The sequence below is a fragment of the Parasteatoda tepidariorum genome, chromosome 6, assembly GCF_982258835.1.
Source record: "Parasteatoda tepidariorum strain Cologne lab strain chromosome 6, Ptep-v5.0, whole genome shotgun sequence".
NCBI classification, from domain to species: domain Eukaryota; kingdom Metazoa; phylum Arthropoda; class Arachnida; order Araneae; family Theridiidae; genus Parasteatoda; species Parasteatoda tepidariorum.
In genome coordinates this window covers 93,116,925-93,139,468 of record NC_141760.1, presented here as the reverse complement: position 1 = coordinate 93,139,468, position 22,544 = coordinate 93,116,925, and the positions used below count along the sequence as shown (strand labels likewise).

At 31.0% G+C, this 22,544-nt stretch overlaps 1 protein-coding gene across 1 annotated transcript in view; it reads right to left on the bottom strand.

Moving 5' to 3' along the window:
* Positions 1-432: 432 nt before the first annotated feature.
* The window catches only part of LOC107456001 (leukocyte tyrosine kinase receptor), a 230,635-nt gene continuing 208,523 nt past the window's right edge, over positions 433-22,544 (bottom strand). The window contains exons 26-29 of the mRNA XM_087166185.1: positions 17,595-17,685; positions 9,889-9,999; positions 7,227-7,556; positions 433-4,178 (exon numbers count right to left, since the gene is read on the bottom strand). Coding sequence (XP_087022311.1) covers positions 3,765-4,178; positions 7,227-7,556; positions 9,889-9,999; positions 17,595-17,685 — 946 coding nt within the window. The 3' untranslated portion in view covers positions 433-3,764. The remainder of the gene's footprint in view (positions 4,179-7,226; positions 7,557-9,888; positions 10,000-17,594; positions 17,686-22,544) is intronic.

Genomic DNA, 22,544 nt, shown 5'->3' with positions numbered 1-22,544 from the left:
GTCCAAGCTAAAAGCTGAACGATATATCACTGAGTGAAATAAATAAATTGTCGTTTGCACCATTCCTATTGGGCGATTCATATACGCATCTCAATAGAAACGTATTCCTATTGGTAGCAATCTTTAACTCACTGCTCGATTGCCAGTGAACAAGTAAAAGTGACGTCAGCTTCGACATCTCTATTGTAATGATGAATTGAACGTTCATTATCACAAAGAATTGAAAGTTTCATTATCAAAAAGCATTGAACGTTTCTTATATTATTTGTTTAAGAAAATTATGTTTATAATATTGATTTGGACTCCGCACAAGATTACTTGAAGTTCATTATAAGTAAATTAACTTGCAAATTTAATACAGAACTATGCCAAATGACTTGAATGATTGATTTATAAAAGCTTTATTAACTCAAAAGTTAATTGAAAATAAAATTTTATTTTAGTAAGAAAGAAAAAAAATTGGGGCCGGCTTAAAAAATAATTTGATTACTCGTAAACATAAAGTACCTTAATTTTCATGAATTGAAGATTGTATATGACTATTTTCCAATCTTCAAATCTGAGAATTACGAAATCTGAGAATTATTAAAACATTAAAGGAATATTTAAGGAGCTAAGGTCTTTTTTTTCATGTCGTATGTAATCAGATTTTATATTCTCCATTCTTTTATTATTCTTTGTTTCGGGTAGAAAGATCTACAGAGGTAAATTAAATTAGTTTTTGATTTTTTATAATAATATTAAGCCAGATCCTCCAAATAGTTTAGACATCTTTTATCAATAAAAATAAATAAACTCCTTCATAATACAAAAACGAGGTTTTTGAGAGGTTTTACCGAAACACATCACTTAACTATGGAGGGGATCTGAATATCTAATTATGGATTCAAAGTGTCTGAGACCTTTATTGTATATTTAAAATTCATATTTCGAAACATTCTTGTTAATATTAACCGTAAACGAAGTCTTACAGTCTTAACCGTAGAACTTGCAGTTTTATAAAATATTTCTGTAACCTCCAAAGCTCTGAATATACTCTGCATTTGATTATTCTATGTAACAGCAGCAACTTGCTCTTCGAAAGATGATATTGGAATGTGCAACATGAATAATGACAAAACTACTCGTTGTGAAAAAATAACACGTGCTGAGATTTTAAACAACTTTCTTAACATACCATTAAACAGTTTGAACGTTACAAGTATTTGGGTAAAAAACTGTTAGGGGTTGTTTATATCTAAAGAATATATCTATTAGAATATATCTAAAAATTGTGAACAAAGCAATATTCTTTTTTCTTTATCCCCTCATTCAATCATTGATACTAATAATATTAAAATGGCGAAAAGAACAGCGCGCCTTTAAAAACAAACAAACAGATAGCATTGTGATTTGAATTCAGAAAAAAAAACATGTTAAAGAAACTTATATCGGTTTCGAAAGATAGAATAAGGTGTCCTCTTGAGAACTTAGAAACCTTTCCGCCTCTGAAACCTGGAAAATGTCTATTACTTTTGAAATCCAGGAAAGGTAGATCTATTTCGGTACTTAAATACTTATTCCCTTATTAGACATTTAAAGCCTGAAGAGAATAGACATTACTTTTCGGAACCTAAGATATGTCTATCTTGTTGAGAAATTGGAAAATATTTATGCTCATTGAAATCTAGGAAAAGCCTGTCTCTTTCGGAACCTAGGAAATACGTATTTCCTTAAGATATTCATAGTCTGACGTGAATAGACATTACTCTTCGGTACCTAGGAGACATCTGTCTTTTTGGGAAACTGGGAAATGTTAGTTCCCTTTTAGAAAAAGCCTGTCTCTTTAGGAACCTAGGAAATATATATCTCCTTGAGACATTCATAGTCTGACGTGACTAGACATTACTCTTTGGTACCTTGAAGATGTCTATCTTTTTGGGAAACTAGGAAATGTTAATCCCCTTCTAGGAAAATCCAGTCTCTTTCGGAACCTAGGAAATATATATCTCCTTGAGACATTCATAGTCTGATGTGAATAGACATTACTCTTCGGTACCTAGGAGACGTCTATCTTGTTGGGAAACTAGGAAATGTTAATCCCCTTCTAGGAAAATCCTGTCTCTTTCGGAACCTAGGAAATATAGATCTCCTTGAGACATTCATAGTCTGACGTGAATAGACAGTACTCTTCGGTACCTAGGAGACGTCTATTTTGTTGGGAAACTAGGAAATGTTTATTCCTTTTGAAATCTAGGAAAAACTTATCTCTTTTGAAACGAAGAAAATACATATTCATTTTAGACATTTGGAGTTTCGAGGAAATAGACATTTCCTTTAAGAATCTTGGAGATATTATACCTATCAGAATTCAAATTCGAAAACTGTTCTGAGTGAAAAGGTTATTAATTATACTTATAATTAATTGAAAATACCAACTGTTATGAGTTCGTTCAGAACGTATCCTTTGCTGTATGGGTTTTTCAGAACGCGCATTATGGGGTCGCATATTAATATTTAAGTGAATAAAAGAGAAAAATGCATAATTGTATGACGAGGCTTCAATGACTAAGTCGGATTTCAAAAATATAAAGTCTGTTTGAGTGTCAGAGTAAATTACAACAAAAGTGAAAGACGTTTATTCGAAAACACTTTCAAGTTTCACTTAAAAATTAAATTTTTTTGATGTTTTTAATTCCGCTTTCCTTAGTAATACTTCGTTTAAGTTTGATAGCTCCTTTTTTCTTGATTTAGTATCCATTTGTTACTCCAAATATGCATATTTAATGTGCTTTATTTTATTTTATTTACGAATGTGCTTTATTTTTGACAAGGATTCTAAAAATAATCATATTTTAAGGCAATTACAGAAAAATCTGTAAATGTATAATAAGGTGTGAAAAAAAATAATAATGAAAAGTAAAAATATATAATTTTTTATCTATAAGTGGCGCTCGAACTTTACGTAATAAATTTTACTCGATTGATAGTTATTCACTTAATGAATGTTTCTTAATTAATTTCTGATTGGTGAACTTTCAAAAATATCCCATTACTATATTCTTTTAATAGTTCCTTTTTTCATCCATTATCCTCTTTCGTTGAGTGGATTTAAGCTCTAGAACAAAATCAACAGAACTAGATATGTACAACCTAAAACAAAGACCGTGTATAGTTTTTTTTAACTATACAACTTTCTTCTTGATTTTGAATCATTTTTAAACATGGAAATTTATACACATGATATAGGTCACAAAAATGAATTATATAATAATACTCTGGGTTACCTTTACAACTCTTTGGTGATGCATATCAAACTTGCAATCTTCGCCAAGAATATATTTTTCGATTTTTCTAAAATAATACATACTCTTACAGCACAGTTTGAGTTCGTAAAATCATATGTATGTCTTTCAAGTATCAAGAAGACATTTCTTTTTTTTTTACAATCTAAACTCTTCATAAAACTTTCTGTGGCATATGAAAGCGTTTAAAAATGTCTCACTATTACTTCATGTGTTTAACGTCCGTTACATTTTTATTTTAAAAGTCTTTTTAAGAGAATAGATTTCATTATCAGCATCTGGCAACTAGTTAAGTCTCATGAAGACAGAATCTTTCCATCCTGAAGGTATTCTGAAGACAATCTTCAAGAAAGAATTATTTTGGCTTTGAAGAAGAAAAAAAAATTAAATCTCGACATTGAATTTGCACCTTTTGTTAAAAATGTCAATTGTATTTCGTTCAAAAGAAAGCTGCTTCCTTTAGAACGTGTACCTCCTACATCAGGCTACCGGGTTGACACCGGAGAAGCCGTCAAATGGCCCAGAAACTCGGTTTTGGTTTGCTAAACCGGTTCTAGAGAGCGAAGAATTGCTGCCCGTGTTGCAGTTGACATCAACGCAGACTTGATCAGCCATGTTGCCAAGGTAACGTCCAGATGTTCGGCTGTTCGATTCCCCAGCCATCTGCCTGACCAACTCACTTGGATCCAGAGATAGATTTGACTTTTGCTTGGTGTTGGCTTTCATTTTGTTAACATTCTCGCCAATACTTGGAGCCAAAGGGAGATCATCGATCGACCTTATACTTTCCGTTCGAACTGATGGTTTATGTGATCCACTACCACTAATAGATCCGTTGGGCTGATATTTTCTATTGGCATCAACACGATCACCTTTACGGTCTTCGTTGGGAGCCTGCAAATGGAAAAGTGTGTTTTATAATTATTATATACATACATAGTACAGTACAGAACCCGTTATCCGGAAATCAGAAAACCGGAAAACCAAAAAACCGGAACGAAATTCGATACATTTTCCCGCCATTTAAAAAAAAAATTTTTTTTTTCCTCATAAGATTTTAGGATTTTTCTTTCTTTTTTGAAAGATGTTCACCTTACCATCATTTTGGAAATAATCATTAGTGTATTACTTCATCTTTTTTTCTTTTTAAGATTATTTCCAAAAAGAAAATTTTTTTTAGTTGGGTTTAACAATAAAAAAACGGCTTTTTGTAGCGATTCAGAAAACCGGAAAAATCAGTTATCCGGAATAGCGATGGTCCCGATCGTTCCGGATAATCGGTTCCCTACTGTAATACAATTGTATATATACATGCATAGTAACCTATAGGACAACATTATGTTCCCCCTAATAAGCCTATAATGATTTCCTTTCGTGGGGTACACTAGTACTCGGTAATATAATATGTGGTCCAATTTGAATATCATGGGTCAATATTAAGAGGAGATATAGGGCCATGTTGTAATACCTAATATTGTCTGCAAATTTTCTCATTTTAAAGCTATTGTACATATACATTGATAGTAACCTATAGCACCACATTGTGCACCCCCTAAGAAGCCTATGAGTATTTCCCCTGGTGGGGTACACTAGTGCCCGGTAATATAATACGTGGTCCAATTTGAATGTTAAGGATCAACTTCTAAAAAAAAAATTCATGAAATAATTACGTTGCAAGTTTTCGCTTTCTTTGAGATCTAGCTTTTAAAATTTAAGTAGAAAAAAAAAATCAAAATAATAAGCTGCTTTTGCATTATCTCAATCCTTAAAATGTTCTTGAAATTCAGACTGCTAAGCACATGTATTACGTTCATGCATGTACGTTACCCGCATGTTTCCTACATAGAAAACTGTTTTTATTAATGTTAGCCAATCGAGAAAAAATATTCTCGGATATATAATTATTCTCTGCCATTCTATAGAGCGGCAGATAGATAAGTCAGCATAGAAGTATCTAAGGAGGGTAAAATCAACCAGAATAATTCTCTTCTTTTTCTTTAAAAAATGCTCGTTTAGGAGGAGAGAGTGGTGATGTTTCGATTTAGGCGTTCGCAGTTAAGGCGGTAGAAAAACATTGTTTAATTTCAGGTGTTGGGGTAAGGTCTAGCTTTGTTTTCTCCTTTTGAGGCGATGATTTAATATTTCTTGATACAACCTAGTTCGGTTTTAAAATTAATTCCAAAACATAAGTTATACGCCGGGTAGTATGGTTAATGTCAATTTTCTTTTTCAAATTCACCTGATCATTTTTTATCAACCGGTATTCTTCACACTAATGTTTTTTAAAGATTAAATGTCATTGCCTGTTATTCCATTATTGTTTTTTTTTAAATTAAGGGGCATTTTCTGGTACACAGTTGCTCGGTATTCCTTACACTGGTGTTTTCTAAAAAAAAACTTTATTCAGGTATTTTTATACCGAATAATAAACCTTTTAAATTTATTATAGTCAAATATGTCCGTTAAAGTGAAGATGATGTGTTTTGTAAAATTACAGATTTAATAAATTAAGAATTTAGTCAAACATGATAACCGACACTGCGTTTTTTCGCTTCTGTACTATTTTGCAAATGCTTTTCGCAACTCTTTATCTACGTTAGATAAAAGGGCTCAATTTAAGACTAAAGTATCATAAAGTATACCTACTGGCTGTGTTAAAGTTGTAGTTGCAATTGAATGCTAAATAAACTGACAATTTTTTATTTCTTGCAAGGAAGTTAGATTTAGAATTTTTTTTTTCAAATGAACTGAAAATAGACTTTTGTTTCTCGATTTAAAGAGATTAATCAGCTAAACAATAATTTACGCAGCTGTGGCACAGTTGCGTGTCCTTTGGTAAATGAAGAATCAAAACGGAAAGTAATAACACGATTTTTACTTGAAATTAAAAAAAAAACTACGATTCTAGGAAAACCGTGTGAAGTGTAGTGACCATACATGGCAGTACTTTTACTTTCGTTACTTGTACCGCCGGTGCTAGTAAAAAGTACGTACTTTTATTTGTACTTCGTTACTTTTTAAATTTAGTACTTTAACTTGTACTTTCGTTACTTTTTTAGGGAGAAAGTAAAAGTATTTGTAACGGAAATATCGAATGAAATCGTTACTTTTTTCTAAAACTCGGTAAACTTTCTTAAAAAAAAAAAAAAAAATTGTGATTGCAATATATATGCATTCACAGCTTACTTCGTGTTTAAATACCTTCTGTTTCAACTTATACTGCACATTCAATTAATTTTTACTAGCTCAAAGATCACAAAGCTATCTGAAACCCCGTGTTTGCTTTGTTTATGTTTTTGTTTTTAAAACGCGTTTCTAAAGAGTAAAACAATTTTAAATCAATGGTAATTTAAATAATAAACTAAAAATTAAAATCAATAGATTAAATTTCTTTTTCGTGCAAATCCATAAAAAGTTTAATACTAAAATTATATTTGATTTTATAATTATATTATACGATTATATTATAAAATTATACTATGATATTCTTCCGAATTTAAAAATAAATTGATGTCCATAACTTTCAAAATTAAAAATAATTAAATAAATAACAACAATTTTGCAAAAACATTAAAGAACATAAGAATATTATTCAATAAAATTTTAGGTTACTTTGAATTTTCGATTTCCTAGAAATGTACTTTTAAATCACTACTTTTTTTGTTTAGTACTTGTACTTTTGCTTGTACTTTTTACTCGTTACTTTTTAAAATAAGAACTTTTTACTTTTTACTCGTTACTTTTTTTAAAAATACTTGTACTTTTACTCGTTACTTTTTAAAAGTAACGTTGCCATATATGGTAGTGTAGTGACCGACTCTGTAATTTGTCGCCTTTGGACCGACTTGATGCCACTTTTAACATCTCTCTAACTACGTTAGATACAGGAACTCTATTTTAGATTAATGAATATTAGAATCCACCAACAATAATGTTACTTACAATGTTAACCTGATTTTCTTGTGAGTATCCTCCTTGTCTTCTCATGGGAGAGTGACTCACTCCGAGATCATTCTGATCTTCTGTCGGGGACATCCACTTTGGTTCAGTGGGTGTTTCTGGAGTCATAAAGTTTGTCTCCCAAACAGCTGGCCTCGGGGAGGAAGGAGTTTGTCCCCGTTGCTCCAGCTCCAGGAGTTGATCGGCCGAAGTGCGACTAGGACTAGACATACCTTCTGTGTTCAAACTGTATGAAGATCGTGGAGTCGGTATCAAGTAATCTTCTGATCCCGGAGATAAAAGTAGGCCTGGATCTGGTCGTGGAGCCTGCACCTGGTTAAAAAAAAATGTATGAGAGTTATAATTCCTGTTTTAACATAAATATATAGGGTGTTCTTTATTATTATAATAGAGACTTAGTGTTTAATGTTTGGAAGAAAAATACAGACGTGTGTTTAAATTTCGCTATTATATCACAAACGAGTAAAAGTAACTAAAATATTTTACACCAAACAAATTTAGGAATTTAAAATTAATGGATTTATGCTTAAACATGCATTAGACATTTAAGGAGTGGCCAGATGAAAAGTGTTCACCCGTGTTTGCTTTAGAAAAACGGTAGCAATATCAGCACTACCTTTCAGGGCTATAAATTAAGGTAAGAGCCCCAAATTAACAGGTTCGTATGAGAGCATTCAAAGTGAATGCAATGTTGTGCTATGATGGATGCAGTTTAAACGGAACAAAGTGTTGTATTATAATGTTTAGTGATGGAAAAGGAGCGTAATGCATCTCCTATTATTTTGGTTTATGACATTCTCTTGTCATAAACCAAAATAATTGCAATAACATTGCAAATTAACCAGTTCGTATGAGAGCATTCGAAGTGAATGCAATGTTGTGCTATCATAGATGCAGTTTGAACAGTGTATTATAATGTTTAGTGATAGTAGAGGAGGGTAATGCATCTCGAATTATTATGGTTTGTGACGAAGACTGCTAACAAAAAGGCGTGCATCAAAATGATATCTTCCAAGATTTAACGAAAGCAAATGCCATTATCTCCTAATAATTTATTGCTTTGATTGAGGAAATGGAAATTGAAGATGTACGACTCGCGGTATCAGAAAGTCTGACTTTGTCTGACGTGACTAAAGGAATACAACCATACCGTTTACTACTAAACATTTATTTCGCATTGTTTTGTTTTCGAATTATCCATCTGATCTTGCTGCTATAATTACTGCATTTTTGACGCTGTCACATTTGTATGGGAGAGTGGGGGGGGGGAGAGATCGGGTTACCTCTAATGTGTCGAAATTATTTATTATGTTTTCCAGCAGGCAAACTCTGAATTGCACTTGCATTGAAAACTTACACGCATAATATTCTTAAATTAACATATAAGAAATTATCTGCTACTTTTTCAATTGAAATTCTTTCATTTCTAAGTTTTTCATAGAGTAGTAAGTTTTTCATTGATTAGTTTTTTTTAGAAATTTTTTTTAAGTAGTGGTACTCCTTCTAGTACTAGTAAAAGTAGTACTTTTCAGAAATGATATATTGTCTAATCATCCATTAAATCTGAAAAATTCTAGGTCAAACAGTTTAGCTCCAAGAGGGGCTTCGAATCTTAATTACCCGACTTAATTATAACCCACTGAGGATATTTTACGTCAGCACTGCTGTCTTTGTGAGACGGGAACAAAATTCAAATCAACCAGCCAATGCTGAAATTCGAACCTAGCTAGCCTCATTAAGGGACGAACACTCTATCCCTCTGACCATTCGCTGCTAGTTTCTACCAATTGGAAGCGGTATTTTCAGTTACCTATCGGAAATAGAAGTGGCTATTTTGCGTAATTTAATAATTTGGTAAAAAAATTCGTTAAACACAATAAGCCGTTCGCCAAATAATTTAATTACAACAAAGCAGCTAGTTATGGACCCATTCGAATGCTGTTTTCAACTATAATTTCTAAAAAACGAAAAATTTAATTAAAATTCGAATAATTTGGATAAATAAAAGAATTTTTGAAATGCGCTATAACATCCAGCTCATTACAGGAAGACGCCCCTAGTGGCGTACGATGTCATTTTCTGACATGGGCTTTTTGCAATTTTCAATCGATACGATTCACCCTAAATCTTCCATAGTGTTTGTGAATGCTGTACTGAATCAGTTAATGAATAGTAAAACACCGGCAACTTTAAAACACAAATCGAATTTTGGAGGAAATCCCACAATAATATATATGTTCTATAAGTGAGTCCTTCTAAAAACGAAGAACTTGCAATTCCCGTCAGCACGATTGATTTGAATATAATTAGTATTCAATGAATATTGTAATTTATAACAAGCAATATTAAAGCTTTCTTTATAAATATATTTATTTTTATTGCTTTAGGTAAAAAATTTAATTTGGGTCTAATTATATGATCTAAATTGAAAAAAAAAAGGATATCGATTCATAATCTGAAGCAATACTATCCATTAGAAGCTGTTTATAAATTGCATGTCATGTTAGTCGTTCCAATTTTAAACGTAATTTTTTTTTTCAAATTCTATACTTCAAAGAATTTACAGGAAGAATTTAGGGATGCCTCTTAAAATCAAGGGACTTATTAACGCTCTTTAAAAGAATATTTCTTTTAAGGTGCTTACGTGCAAACAGCTGTCGTTTCCATCTTCCACGGGACGCATAACTGTCGTATCTCTCTCCATAGATGGTGCCCGCTTGAAGATGGGTAAAACCGCGTTGATGACGTCAGGATCCTATAAAAAATATCATAAATAAGTAAATATCATATCATCCAAAAGTAGATCAGCTTTTCCCCGTGAAATAAACTTTTGGTATTGGGCGATTATTATGAATTTGAACAAAAATATTTGTTTGATATTTTGTTTCCACTTTTCAATATCTCCTCTCCTAAGCTTCTGTCATGGAACTTAAGTCGTTTTCCTCTAATAATTTAAAATTATAATTAAAATTTTGTATGAAAGCCCCTTTCATATTTACTCTTTCCCAGCTGATATTTTTTTTAAATTTTCTTTCGTCTTGGAATGAACAATATGTCATTATGCAGTGGCACCCTAGTGTGCATTCCTCCTTTTTTTATCCCGAAAGTGCAACAAACTTAGTTTATAACACCATTTATTGGATTACATCAAATAAAAAATATTGCTTAAATTTGTTATGGAACAGCCATTCTGGCTTTTGAACTCAATAGTCAATCTGTTTCTGAATGACTGCTGATAGGTTTCCCTGTGTTTAGATTATTTTAATATTTACATTGGACTTTTATCGATGCACAAGTTTTTTTTGACAAAACAAAGAGAGCTTATGTAAATGTAAAGGTCTGGTTTCTTAGGACAAGCGCCTTATCTGAGCGTCAGCGGAAAGTTGACGTAGAGCTGACGCCAAAAAAATACTTTTTTGTTAGCTCAGCGTGAGCAGTCGGTCCAAAGCAGACATTATCTCTCATTGCGCATGCGTTAATAACGTAAACAAATATTTATTTTGAATTTGTATTGATTTTGTTATTGTCGACCAGTGTTTTGGAGAACAAATAATGACTTTGTCCAAGAAAAAACATATTATAGCTGAGCTAAATGAAGAGTGCTATGTTTAATGAAGAAGCTATGTTTAATGTCAAAATCAGAATCTTGGCTGATTTCAATGTGCTGTTGGATGTTGTCCGCTATTGCTTCTGTGGTTAACGTCACGTTGTAATCCAACTGAACTGCAGTTGAGTTGGACGGCAATTGTAGTTCAAGATGAGCGTTCGATGACGTATACTATCAAACTTACAAATGGACCAATCAGAGGTTAGCGCTGATTTCCAGCTGACGGCGTCCTGTCCTAAGAAACCAGGCCTTAAGATGCAGTTGATTTAAAAAAAATTAGTCGCGATCGCAACGAACTATAGGGGGCGTTGTTGTATGAGACGCATACCTGCGATTTCTATATGAACCGTCATTCAGTTACTCTGGAGACGTCGTTAATGTAGCGTGTAGCATTGCAACGTTCCTTCTTTAATGTGGCTTATTAAATTTAAAAAAGAAAAATGCTTGATCTTCTTTCTTGTACAACCGAAAACAAAATGGTATCTCTTTTTATTAGAGAAGGAACATCCAAAACACATCGGAAAAATATTTGTACATTAACAGAAAAAAATATGTATATTCTTATAAGAGTTAAAACCTAATGCCCGAGAAATAGTATTACTAAATTTAATGATATAACATGAAAGGCCCATTTAAACTTTACATTCTATAGTTTTAAGAATCATATTAGTTCAAAAATTAAAATGAACAAAAAGTATACATAAGCCTCATAATTTTATGAAATTTAATTTTGTAAACAACGTTTTTTGACAACAATTTTTATCAAAAAATTTCAAGTTTCAATAAAAATCATTATTTAGAAACTAAGAAACGTAAAATAAAGAATGCTGACGAAACAAAAAGAACAAAAAAAAAAAAAAAAAAAAACAATTCTTTTTTGTCGCCATTTTTAGTGCTACGAATATTCGTCTTTGGGATTTGCCAAAAACAAAACAAGATGCAATTTTATTTTTTCAGGAGGGAAATATTTTACCGAAAAAACGAAAATGTACCAATTCCCACAACATAAAACTTTATCTTGGTAAACGTACGTTTTGGAAATGTTATTTCATTTGGAATCTTATTCATCAGAGTTCATATGGCGATATGATTGTTTTGAATCTATGCTAAACTCTATATCGGCTCATTTTCCACCGAAATCCGATTAACTATTTTGATTTTAAATAAAGTGTTTTATTTTATGAATTGTCGCAAAAATTTTAAGTGTAGATTGGGGGCACTTAAAAACCGCCAAATCTGTAGCGGCGGTGGCGTTAATAAGTAAGTACCGAATTTTTATTCCATACTTTTCTGAATCATATTATTTCAAACATTGGAATATACAAGAAGTATACATAAACACATAATGTTATACCATTTAATTTTTCAAAAGTATTTTGAGAACAATTTTTATCAAAAAATTATAAACTAAAAAACGGAAAATAAAGAATTCTTAGGATAAAAAAAACGATTTTAAGAATTCTTAACATTGAAATAAAAACTTTCATATTGTTTCTTTTTTTATTATTCTTATAGTTCTTAATCAGACGTAAAAAACCATTCTGTAGAGAACCATCATCAAATGAAAAAAAATATTTACAAGCAAATTTTTTATTGTAAAAATCATTGCACTTACCTGATTTATGATTCCCGGAGAATTCCAAAATGATAAGTTCCTTGTTTGAAAACTTTATTCTCAAATAATAGATACATAGTTTATACCTTCATTACTTTTAGATAACATACTACACAGCAAAATTTTATAATTGATATGAATTTGAATATGTAGCTAAAAACAGAATAGCTGAATTCTAGTTGAACTTATTCTTTCAAAATTAAAAAAAACTTACCAAGAAAACGATTTAAATTAATTAAGAATCAGCACAAATGGCACTATTTCAAGTAACTTGGATAATTTTTTATTGTTGTTTTCCGAATTATATGGATACAGAAATATATACTATTCTATAACGAAGAAGAATATGCTATAACTATTACAATTCTGTATGTTCTGAATTCATATTTATTCACTGGAATGACGAAAGCAATGTTGACTTCACTTTAATTCGTAATGAATTGAAGACAGAAGAAATGCATTTTACCTTAATACACACATCTGTAACAGTATCCGAAATCGGAAGTCATCAGTTGCAAGTTTGTTGATAATAGAAATTAAAAATTATTGAGGAATTTTTCTTCAAATGTTTGGCGTGTTCTGTTCCTGAAAGATTTATTAATATTTTGGAGATTTTTTTTCAAGTTCTTCGGCCTTTTCCTTAGGGAAATTTTGTTTCTTATTTGCTGCTAAAAAATGGCGTCTGATTCAGTCAATGACTTTGATGGAACTAAATGAAAACGTGATAAATTAATGTCCGATATTTACAGGCTCCCGCTAGACGGCGTACTCGAGCGTTGCGATCGCGAATTAAATGGGTTTAGCAGTTACTAAGAATTCTGCTGAAATATACCGCTTTTTTTTTTTTTTTAACTTTGCCAGAAATTTTAGCTCCAAAACTCCCATACATTTTCAAAAAAATAAAGCATTTTAGCAACTGAGTATGTTTATTTTGGAAAGAAAAATGACTTTGGATTATTGTTTGGATAAGTGTTTTTCTTATTGCTCTCTTATGCTTTTTCTTACTATAAAGTAAAACCTTTTTCTTCATACTATTTCTTAATGCGAAATGCAAAAAAATACTATAGTTTAGCACGAAAAAAAAGCAAAAAGTCGGAGATGTGACCAGGGCTGTGCTCCATGCCTTCTGTCCCATTTGACTTGTACTTTAACTTTTTTGCACTTGTCAAACGACAACAACAGCAACAAAAAGCATATAAAAAATTTTTTTTCTTAATTTTTTGACTAATCTAAAATTGTATAGGTTAGCATTAGCATTCTTAGAAAAAGGAGCTGCTGAAAAGAAATACTTTAACTTAAAAAAGCTTTAAAAATAAATAAAGAAAGAACATGTAGTAAATGTTGACAAATGAGTTTAAAGCCAAGAATTTCACCAAGTACCTAATGTACTTAAAAAATACTAAAAAGCCTCCAAGGAATTTTTATAGAAAACACTTCGATCCTTTATCCTTACAAGAATTTCGAAAAGCCAGAAAACCTATAAGATTGAAGCAGAAGATGAATCTAAAACATCAAAGTTATGCATCAATGATTCGAAATGATATGCCCAATAGAAAAGACATGCTCAGATATAAAGAAAAAGATATCTCTCACAGCAACATGATTGAAAGCAAGAGATCTGATTCAACTGATACACCCATTTATGGAATTGCAGATGGAAGGTTTCATTCCATTGATTCAACTAACTATGGAATTTCAAATATAAAATCTGATTTTAAGGATTCTCTTGACTATGAAATTTCAAATAGGAAATTTGATTCTACCAATTCACCTCAGTATGAAACTTCAAATAGAAGATTTCATTCCATTGATTTATCTGGCTTTGGAATATCAAATAAGAGATCTGATTCATCTGACAAAGAAATTTCAAACAGAGGATCTGATTCCACTGATCCGCGTGTTTATGAAATTTTAAATAGAAGATCTGGTTCGACAGATTTAACTGACATTAGAATATCAGATAGGAAGCATTCGTCTCATTACGAAATTCAAGATGGAGGATCTAATTCCTCATCTGACTATGAAATTTCGTATTATATGTACGCCATTCCCGTTGTAGTTTTGTTAATTTTAGGACCAATAGTTTTCTTGCTATATCGGCGCTTTATTTCTAAAAGGAAAAGTAGTAAGAAACTGCAAAAGATGCGAACCAAAAAGACGAAATCTAAAAAAGCTAAAAGGCAACACAAAGTAGTACTCCACAGCTTGGACTATAATGAGTATGACGGAGATACGGAGGAGGCTGATCTGTTATTAAAAGAAACTAAAGATAGGCTCCTAATACAACAGCTAACAATTGGAAATAATTCCTCAACCAGCTCTACGTCCTCCAGCTTTACCGTTAATGAGAATCGTAGAGACTCAAATGATAAAAAATTGTTGGCTAAACCAAGTAATATGGATGTCTATCACTTGGCAATGACAGAACCGTCATCATTTTCATCTGATGAGAGTTACAAGTCCTTAAATGACCACGATGGACTGTCACTTTCTTCCTCCGATGAGAGTTACAGTTCGGCGAAAGACAATGATTAACGGCCGCCAGTGAAAGACGGTGATTATATTCACCAAAAGTCATTAATGATGGAGGACAGGCTTTCTCTGCTTGCTTTTTTAGTTGATGCCACGGCATCTCAAACTCGTGCTGCATGAATCATACGCATGTGTTATCGACGATCCAATGAGTTTCGCATCGATCAAAATTGAGATTGTCAAAAATTCATACACAAACCTATACGAAACGGAGAAGAAAATCGTGACAGATAAAAAAATTTGAGTTTTGAAAAATTCCAATTGGCAGCAAACAATTCATAGCAAACAATCCTGCACCAGCCCCTGCTGTGAAAGAGTTAGTGAAGCTTGCAAAGCAGATAAAACTTTATCTTGGAAAAGAAGTTATTATCCATAAGTTATTGACGAATCAGTAATTAAATAGCAAGCTTTTAGTTATTATACGGGTTCGAAAAAAGTTTGAAAACGATAAAATATTTTGAGAAATATGTTTGGATCGAAAAACGGACATAAGATGCATGAAATATTTTATGAAAAGCTACCCCATAATACCAAACTCGATCTTCCACCCCACCACTTGAAAGAGGAAAAGCGGGGACTTTGAAACCTCAAGTATGAACCACAATTTTTTATTGCGGATTCGGAATCTCCAGAAAAAGTAACCCTATTTGACTTTCAGGTTTATGCATTTTGCTATACAGTCGGCGCTGTAACCGAGAATAAATAGCGTACAAACTATTTAAAGTGGCAAATTTCGAGATCCATCAAATTGAAAACAAAATGTTTCACGTTTTTTAAATCGATTTTTAATTTTTTTTTTGAAAAACAATTTCCGAAATACCTTGATTTTTTTATTATTTTTGCTACAATAAAAAATAAGGGTTTATGTTTAGTATTTAGAAATTGTCCCTAACCTGCCCTCTAAGAGTGGAACATCTAGCTTATCTTTGGATAGCTTTTTAAAAAATATTCAATGCGTCCATTTTCCTTTTTTCGATTAGATGTAGATTTCCTGACTGTTTCTAAACTACTCTTAACCTTTCTATTTTGATTCAAACTCTATTATTAAATCATTAACTGAATCTGAAGTCTATAGAGAAATTCTTATTACTGTAGGCTGTTTCTAAATCATATAGAGGCAGCGAGTTTAGATTCTGAAAGAGCGTGCTGTGCTGCTGCAGTTTATAAATGTGTTATTGTGCGTAAATTGCAAATAATTTTCTGTACAACTGCCAGACAAACATACTCTAAATGATGTAGATTATGGAGGTAAAGATTTTATCAGAAAAAAAAGATACCCTCCTTAGCTTTAGCTCAAACCGCTTTAAACAGAAACTATCAAAGAAATTAGTGACTATGCAGGATTAATGTATTACTTTTATGTATTCATTAGAGTATATTGCGTAATTATTAGTGCTATGCTATTAGTTTTTTTCCATTTATAGATTAAGAACTCAAAACTGAATGATTCGGTTTTCGCTTTCACAATAAATTATTAAAATTTTGTAAATTTCAGTAAACGTGCTAATATATATTTATTTCTCTGTATTTTTAAGATGTAAGATGGTACTTATGAACTAGTATTCAAGTGGTATTCCTATTAGAGTTATTAAAAAGACTCAGCATTAAGGAGGGTTGCATAAGAGTAAAATAAAGATTTTGAGTGAAATTAATCAACTTTGTAGCGTAAGGAAACTGATCCTAACGTAACTATAGACAAATTACATTTGGGGAAACTATAATTAAATACACAGGTTTTACACACGGTTTAGCAAAAAGTTAGTTTTGCTTAATATCGATATTACTTCCAGTTCGTATCGATTACTATGCTGACATAAGAAACTTCCATTCGAAGATAATATACAAGCATTTGTGGGTAAGTTTCGTATATTTCGTAAACGTGCTAAGCAAATGAGCATTAGTTTTACTCAAATCTTATCCGTAAGACAACTTAATCATAATATTTGGCTAACACTTTTCTTTTTAATTTTTGAGTTAAATTCAAAGCTAAAAAGTTACGGCGTTCAATATCAGCTATGCATCTGCATATGCCATAAGATAGACTATCATATATTGCGTCTATAATATAAGATACAGTAGGATCCCGATTATCCAACATAGGTGGGACCAGAGTTGTGTCGAAAAATTGAAATCGCCGGAATAAGCCTTTTCAAGTTTATTTATGAACAATTAAAATTAAAACTAGGAGCAAAATCACTCTAAGTAATTGGTAGCAGTCGCAATAATAAAAAAACAATGAAAAAACTTCACTTTCGTACTTTTCTTTGATTAATAACGATGCAAAATCGTGGATAAATATTTCTTCTGTTAAATTTCTAGCTGTCCGATTTCAAAATCCTCCTCACAGCAGCAGTTTTATTAAACTGGATTGAATTTGGGATTTATTGGTAGCAGGTTCAAACATAGAACAGCAATCGGGGCAGGATAAGGTTTAGTAGTATAATGAAACCTGTGTCGCCAAGCTTTTAGGTATTTCGGAGTTAAATATAATGGGAGGTCGAATAATGGGAGTTCGAATAATGGGAGTTCTGCGGTATTCAACTCCGAAGATGATATAAAACTAAAAAATGAAGCAAAACATTGTTGGCGACGTTACCTGCAAACAATATCCAAGCCTTTCAATAATGGTTGAGAAATTTGGTCGCTGATCAGGATGTGGGTGCCAACACTGCATCATTATGTGATATCTGTTAAAAAAAACTACTATTAATATAACACATCATAATAGTACACCTTCGAGTAGTACTTAATTCGAGTGATTAAGTGATTTTGCTGTAATTATTACCGTTAAAATTATTGTAATCATTACTGTAAAATTTACTGTAAATATTTCTGTAAAAATGACAGTATAACAACATATCAGATTTTTTGTTCCGTAACAGGTTTGGTAAAATTGGAGTTTTTGGTAAAAATTACCGTTGCCAAGAGTGCCGGTACTTTCGTTAGTAATTTGAAACGAAAATTTTTATAGTTCAGTATTTGGAAATCAAGTAGTTTTCCGTCCTTAGTACTTTTAGTAGTAACATTGAAATGCAAAATGAAACACTGTTACATTTTCCAGAATTAAACAGTTTTCTAGAATAACAAAAGTATCTGGATGAGTGCCAAGCATTAAATTTTCCAGCGATTTAAGTTCTTCCGTATTGAGAAAAATAAGGCTTTGGCATCAAAATATAATCAGATTAATAACAAAAGGGGTCATTCACAAATTAAAAAAATTACAATATAAAAAAAGTAAAAACGGTATCGAAAATTTAGTTTTTTTTTTAAAAGAATCTTCATAATCGTAAGCTTTACGGAATCGTAAGTAATTACTACGAAAGTCGTTATCATTCAATTATTTAGTTTTTCAATAATTTTGTTTTTCATTTCTGCATTATATTTGAATAAATCATGAAAGAACTATAATATCATGATAAGGATTTGTAAATGAATAATAAAAACGAGTTTTTATGCATCACTTCCTTGCCAAACTCGCCAATTCATCTCAGTGTAAAAAGCGTCATTTAAAAAATATTCGTTTTATTACTTTTTTAATTCATTTATCGATTATGCGAAGTTAGTTTTTAACTGTTTTGAAATGAAATATGTATTAACATGATTAGTATATTACCTACGCATTTCTTTTTTTTTCTTCTCTGAGAAACTTCTAGACATTATATCTTTTAAAGAACCCAAATGAGTCGTTAAAATTTTGAAATATGAACTCTATAGGGAGAATCACTCTTCGTTATCTTTCTGAAAACTTTATTTCTTTCACTAAATCGATAAAAATATTTTCACAAGTTTATCTTGGATTTTCTCCTCGAGGACTGAAGAAAAATCTTTTTTCATTCCTTTAAAAATAAACTCTTTTGAAAATAGGGATGAATATAAGTTTTCAAACATGCTTTGAAATTTGAAAATAGCTTGTTTTAATTCAAGATTAAAATTTGTAAAACACAGAGATCAGTTTCTAAGAATTAAAAAAAAATCGATATCTTTTCTAATTAATTAATAATGAGGAATTCTACGTTGAACTTCGAGGACGGGATAGCCTGGCTGGTAGGACGTTGGGCTGGTGTTCGTGAGAACGTGAGTTTGAATCCTGCCGGCCGAGGAATCGTCGTGTATTAAATGATGGCTAGTCCTCGTTAAATCGGTTGGGGTCACAAAGTTCTCCAAGTTTCCATAACAAATTGATACTTTTGGTGGTAATAAATTCGAGATTGATCGTTCAGGTCGCAATGGATAACAATGGTCAGGACCCCTTTTGTTCAGGTCACAATGTATGAATGGATGGAGTATGATTGGGTCCTCCCCATAAAATGGGCTGTGATATATGTGTGACTAAAGTCGTAATATTGCTCATGGATGGCGGCTCTGAAACACAAGAAACGCACCCTCTACTTTAAAAATTTGCTTAATGTCAAGCAGGGTTGTAAGTAGTGGCAAGTCGCATGAGTAACAACAACAACGTTAAACTGCATTTCATTGGAAGAATTTATAAATGTGCAAGATATGCATTTTAACCTTGCCTGCAAAAATAAATAAGTAAATAAGCATACAATGGTCAATAATTTAATACGAATGTAAATGACTTGTTTTACTATATTTTTAAAAATAATCCAGTTGTTAACTTAACGTTTAGCTTTGAACAATTAACCATATCCTAAAGGTCTGGTTTCTTAGGACAGGTCGGCGTTACACAACGTCAGCTGGAAATCAGCGCTAACACCTGATTGGTCAGTTTGTGAGCTATACAGCAGACGTCATCGAACGCTCAGCTTGAACAACGACTGACGTCCGAATCAACTGCTGTTGGATTACAACGTAGCGTTAACGACGGAAGCAATGGCGGACAAAATCCAACAGAGCATTGAAATCAGCCAAGATTTCGATTTTAACATTAAACATTGTCATTAACATTAAACTTCATTTAGCTATGCTATAATGTGTTTTTTCTTGGGCAAAGTCATTATTTGTTCTCTAAATCACCAGTCGACGATAACAAAATCAATACAAATTCAAAATAAATATTTGTTTACGTTATTAACGCATGCGCAATGTGAGATAATGTGTGCGTTGGACCGACTGCTGACGCTGAGCTAACTAGGGCCTGGTTTGTTGGGACAGGTTGGCGTCAGCGGTACGCCAACGTCCCCCTGAAGCCCAGATGAGGCTCTTGTCTTAAGAAACCAGGCCTTCAGGTGATTAATGAAAAAAAATGTGATTTATTAAAAATGAGGATAAAATTTAACCTTAATTAATTAAATGGATATATTAAAAAATACGTTTAGCTAAATCAGGCCTATGCGATGTTAATAAAGAAATAGGATTTTTTTCTTTTCCAATTTATGAGTTGGTAATGATTTTTAAATAAGGTTAAATAATTATAAAACAATCAATTTTTGCAACCATCAAAACGTAGCCAAATTTTTATTGGTTTTTAAGCAACGCGAAATGTATGAAATCGTTTGAAAAATAAACTTGCATCAATTGGGTTTGTCCTTAAATAGTAAGATTTCAAACTAAAAACATGTTTTGAAACTCTTGATGTTTCTATGCATTCTACAAGTAATTTTCTTAAATTTACTGAGTTAAGGTAAGCATGTTTTTCGGTTGGCTGAATTTTTTGGAGTCTAAAGAGTTTCTTTTGAAGTCATTCTTCGCGAAAGTCTTTGACGTTTAGAGAATAATTTCAGCGTAAAGGAAACTTTGAAAATAATTCTAAACTACTCTGAAAAATAAATGCAATATTAAAGAAAAAGACTAAAAATATTTAATAAAATTTAAGTCTAGACCAAAACTATTATTTTTTGATAATAAATCCTTTTTCAACGATAAATTATGCTGACATTTAAAGACTTAATAAAAACATTTACATTTGACATTTATTTCTTGCAAGAATAAAGGAAAACAATAGCTCAAAGATTTAATAACTTCTTATTCTCTAATTAAATTGTATTTCATTAGAAAATTTAATGCCATAATTTTTTTAAAAAAAAACGTACATTACAAATTTTTATTTAACTAGGTGTTTTTGGCAAATAGAAACTGAGACAAATCAATATATTTGTTAAATTAAATTTCTTTTATAACACAAAACTAATTACAAAGAACTTTTGTAGTTTTACACACTAAATAATTTCATCAAATTTCTATTATTAAAATAATTAAAATTTATAATTTATTTTCAAAGCCAAACTTTTTTTATCACTGACTGATTTTTCATTTAAATCTTGAAATAAAGACAGCCAACATAATAATCATTCTGAACAAATAATTTTAATGAAAAAACTTTTATTCAATCTAACTTTTTATAAAGCTTTTATATTATAGTGAAATTAATTTGGACAAAAATACTTTATTAGACTAATGATAGTTCAAAAAACTAATTAGTTTTTTTTGACTAGCTAGTTCTTTAAACTAAAGGAAAATAATTTATTGAAAAGCCTGAATTTAATTTCAGATAGTGTTTTTTTTTCTTTTCAGGGGAAAAAGCCTCAATAGTTCTAAGAATCACAATTGATTTTGCAAGATTTGTTTACTTTGAACACAATTAAGCTTTTGTTGCGAATACGTAGCAATATTCACTACATAGACTATAATACAGGCTATTGTAATGAAAATGGTAAATTTAAATTACAATGTGTAACTAGAATTTTAATTCAATAAATAGATTTAAAAAGCAGATAATGAAATATACGATGCTATAATTTAAGTAAGTATATAATTAAATAATAATTTAATAAGAACATGATTAAATAATAATTTAATAACTATGTGACAAAATAAACAATATTATAACATAATCACGAGCAGTTTTTATAAGTAGACGATTAAATGCAACTTTGGTGATAGCGTAGGGACCAAATTCTAAATTTTAAATGAGAACTACCATTTCTTATTGCTGGCTTATATTCTACATAAAACTAATCCAATGTGATAAACGAAATTTCTTATATTGATTCAATAAAGGTGATGTAATCGAAAAAGTTCAAAATAAATAGTTGTTGATGTTTTGAAAATACATATCTAATCTTAGACCCATATCCGATCCCGATATCCCATCCTTAAATAGTGGTGAAATTTAACGAGTTTAACATTTGACATCGGTATTTAGAGATTTTTTTTTTTTTATCGGATCTGAATATTTTTGAGATATTAAATCATTCCCATAATCTTCGGACATTCTCTATACATTTATTAGAAACTAATTACACAAAATTAGCAATAATTTCTTTTTTTTTCAATGATTTATTTTGAAAGCTTATTTGCTAAAAATATAAATTAAATAAGATAATTTCATCAGTAAATGCTTTAATTTGTCGTTTTCTTTGTATAATCGTTATCTTATCTATCTATATATATATATATATATATATATATATATATATATATATATATATATATATATATATATATATATATATATATATATATATATATATATATATATATATATATATATATATATATATATATATATATATATATATATATATATATATACACTGATGACCACCCTCCATCTATAACAATGGGCTCGCCCAGGTTTTCATGG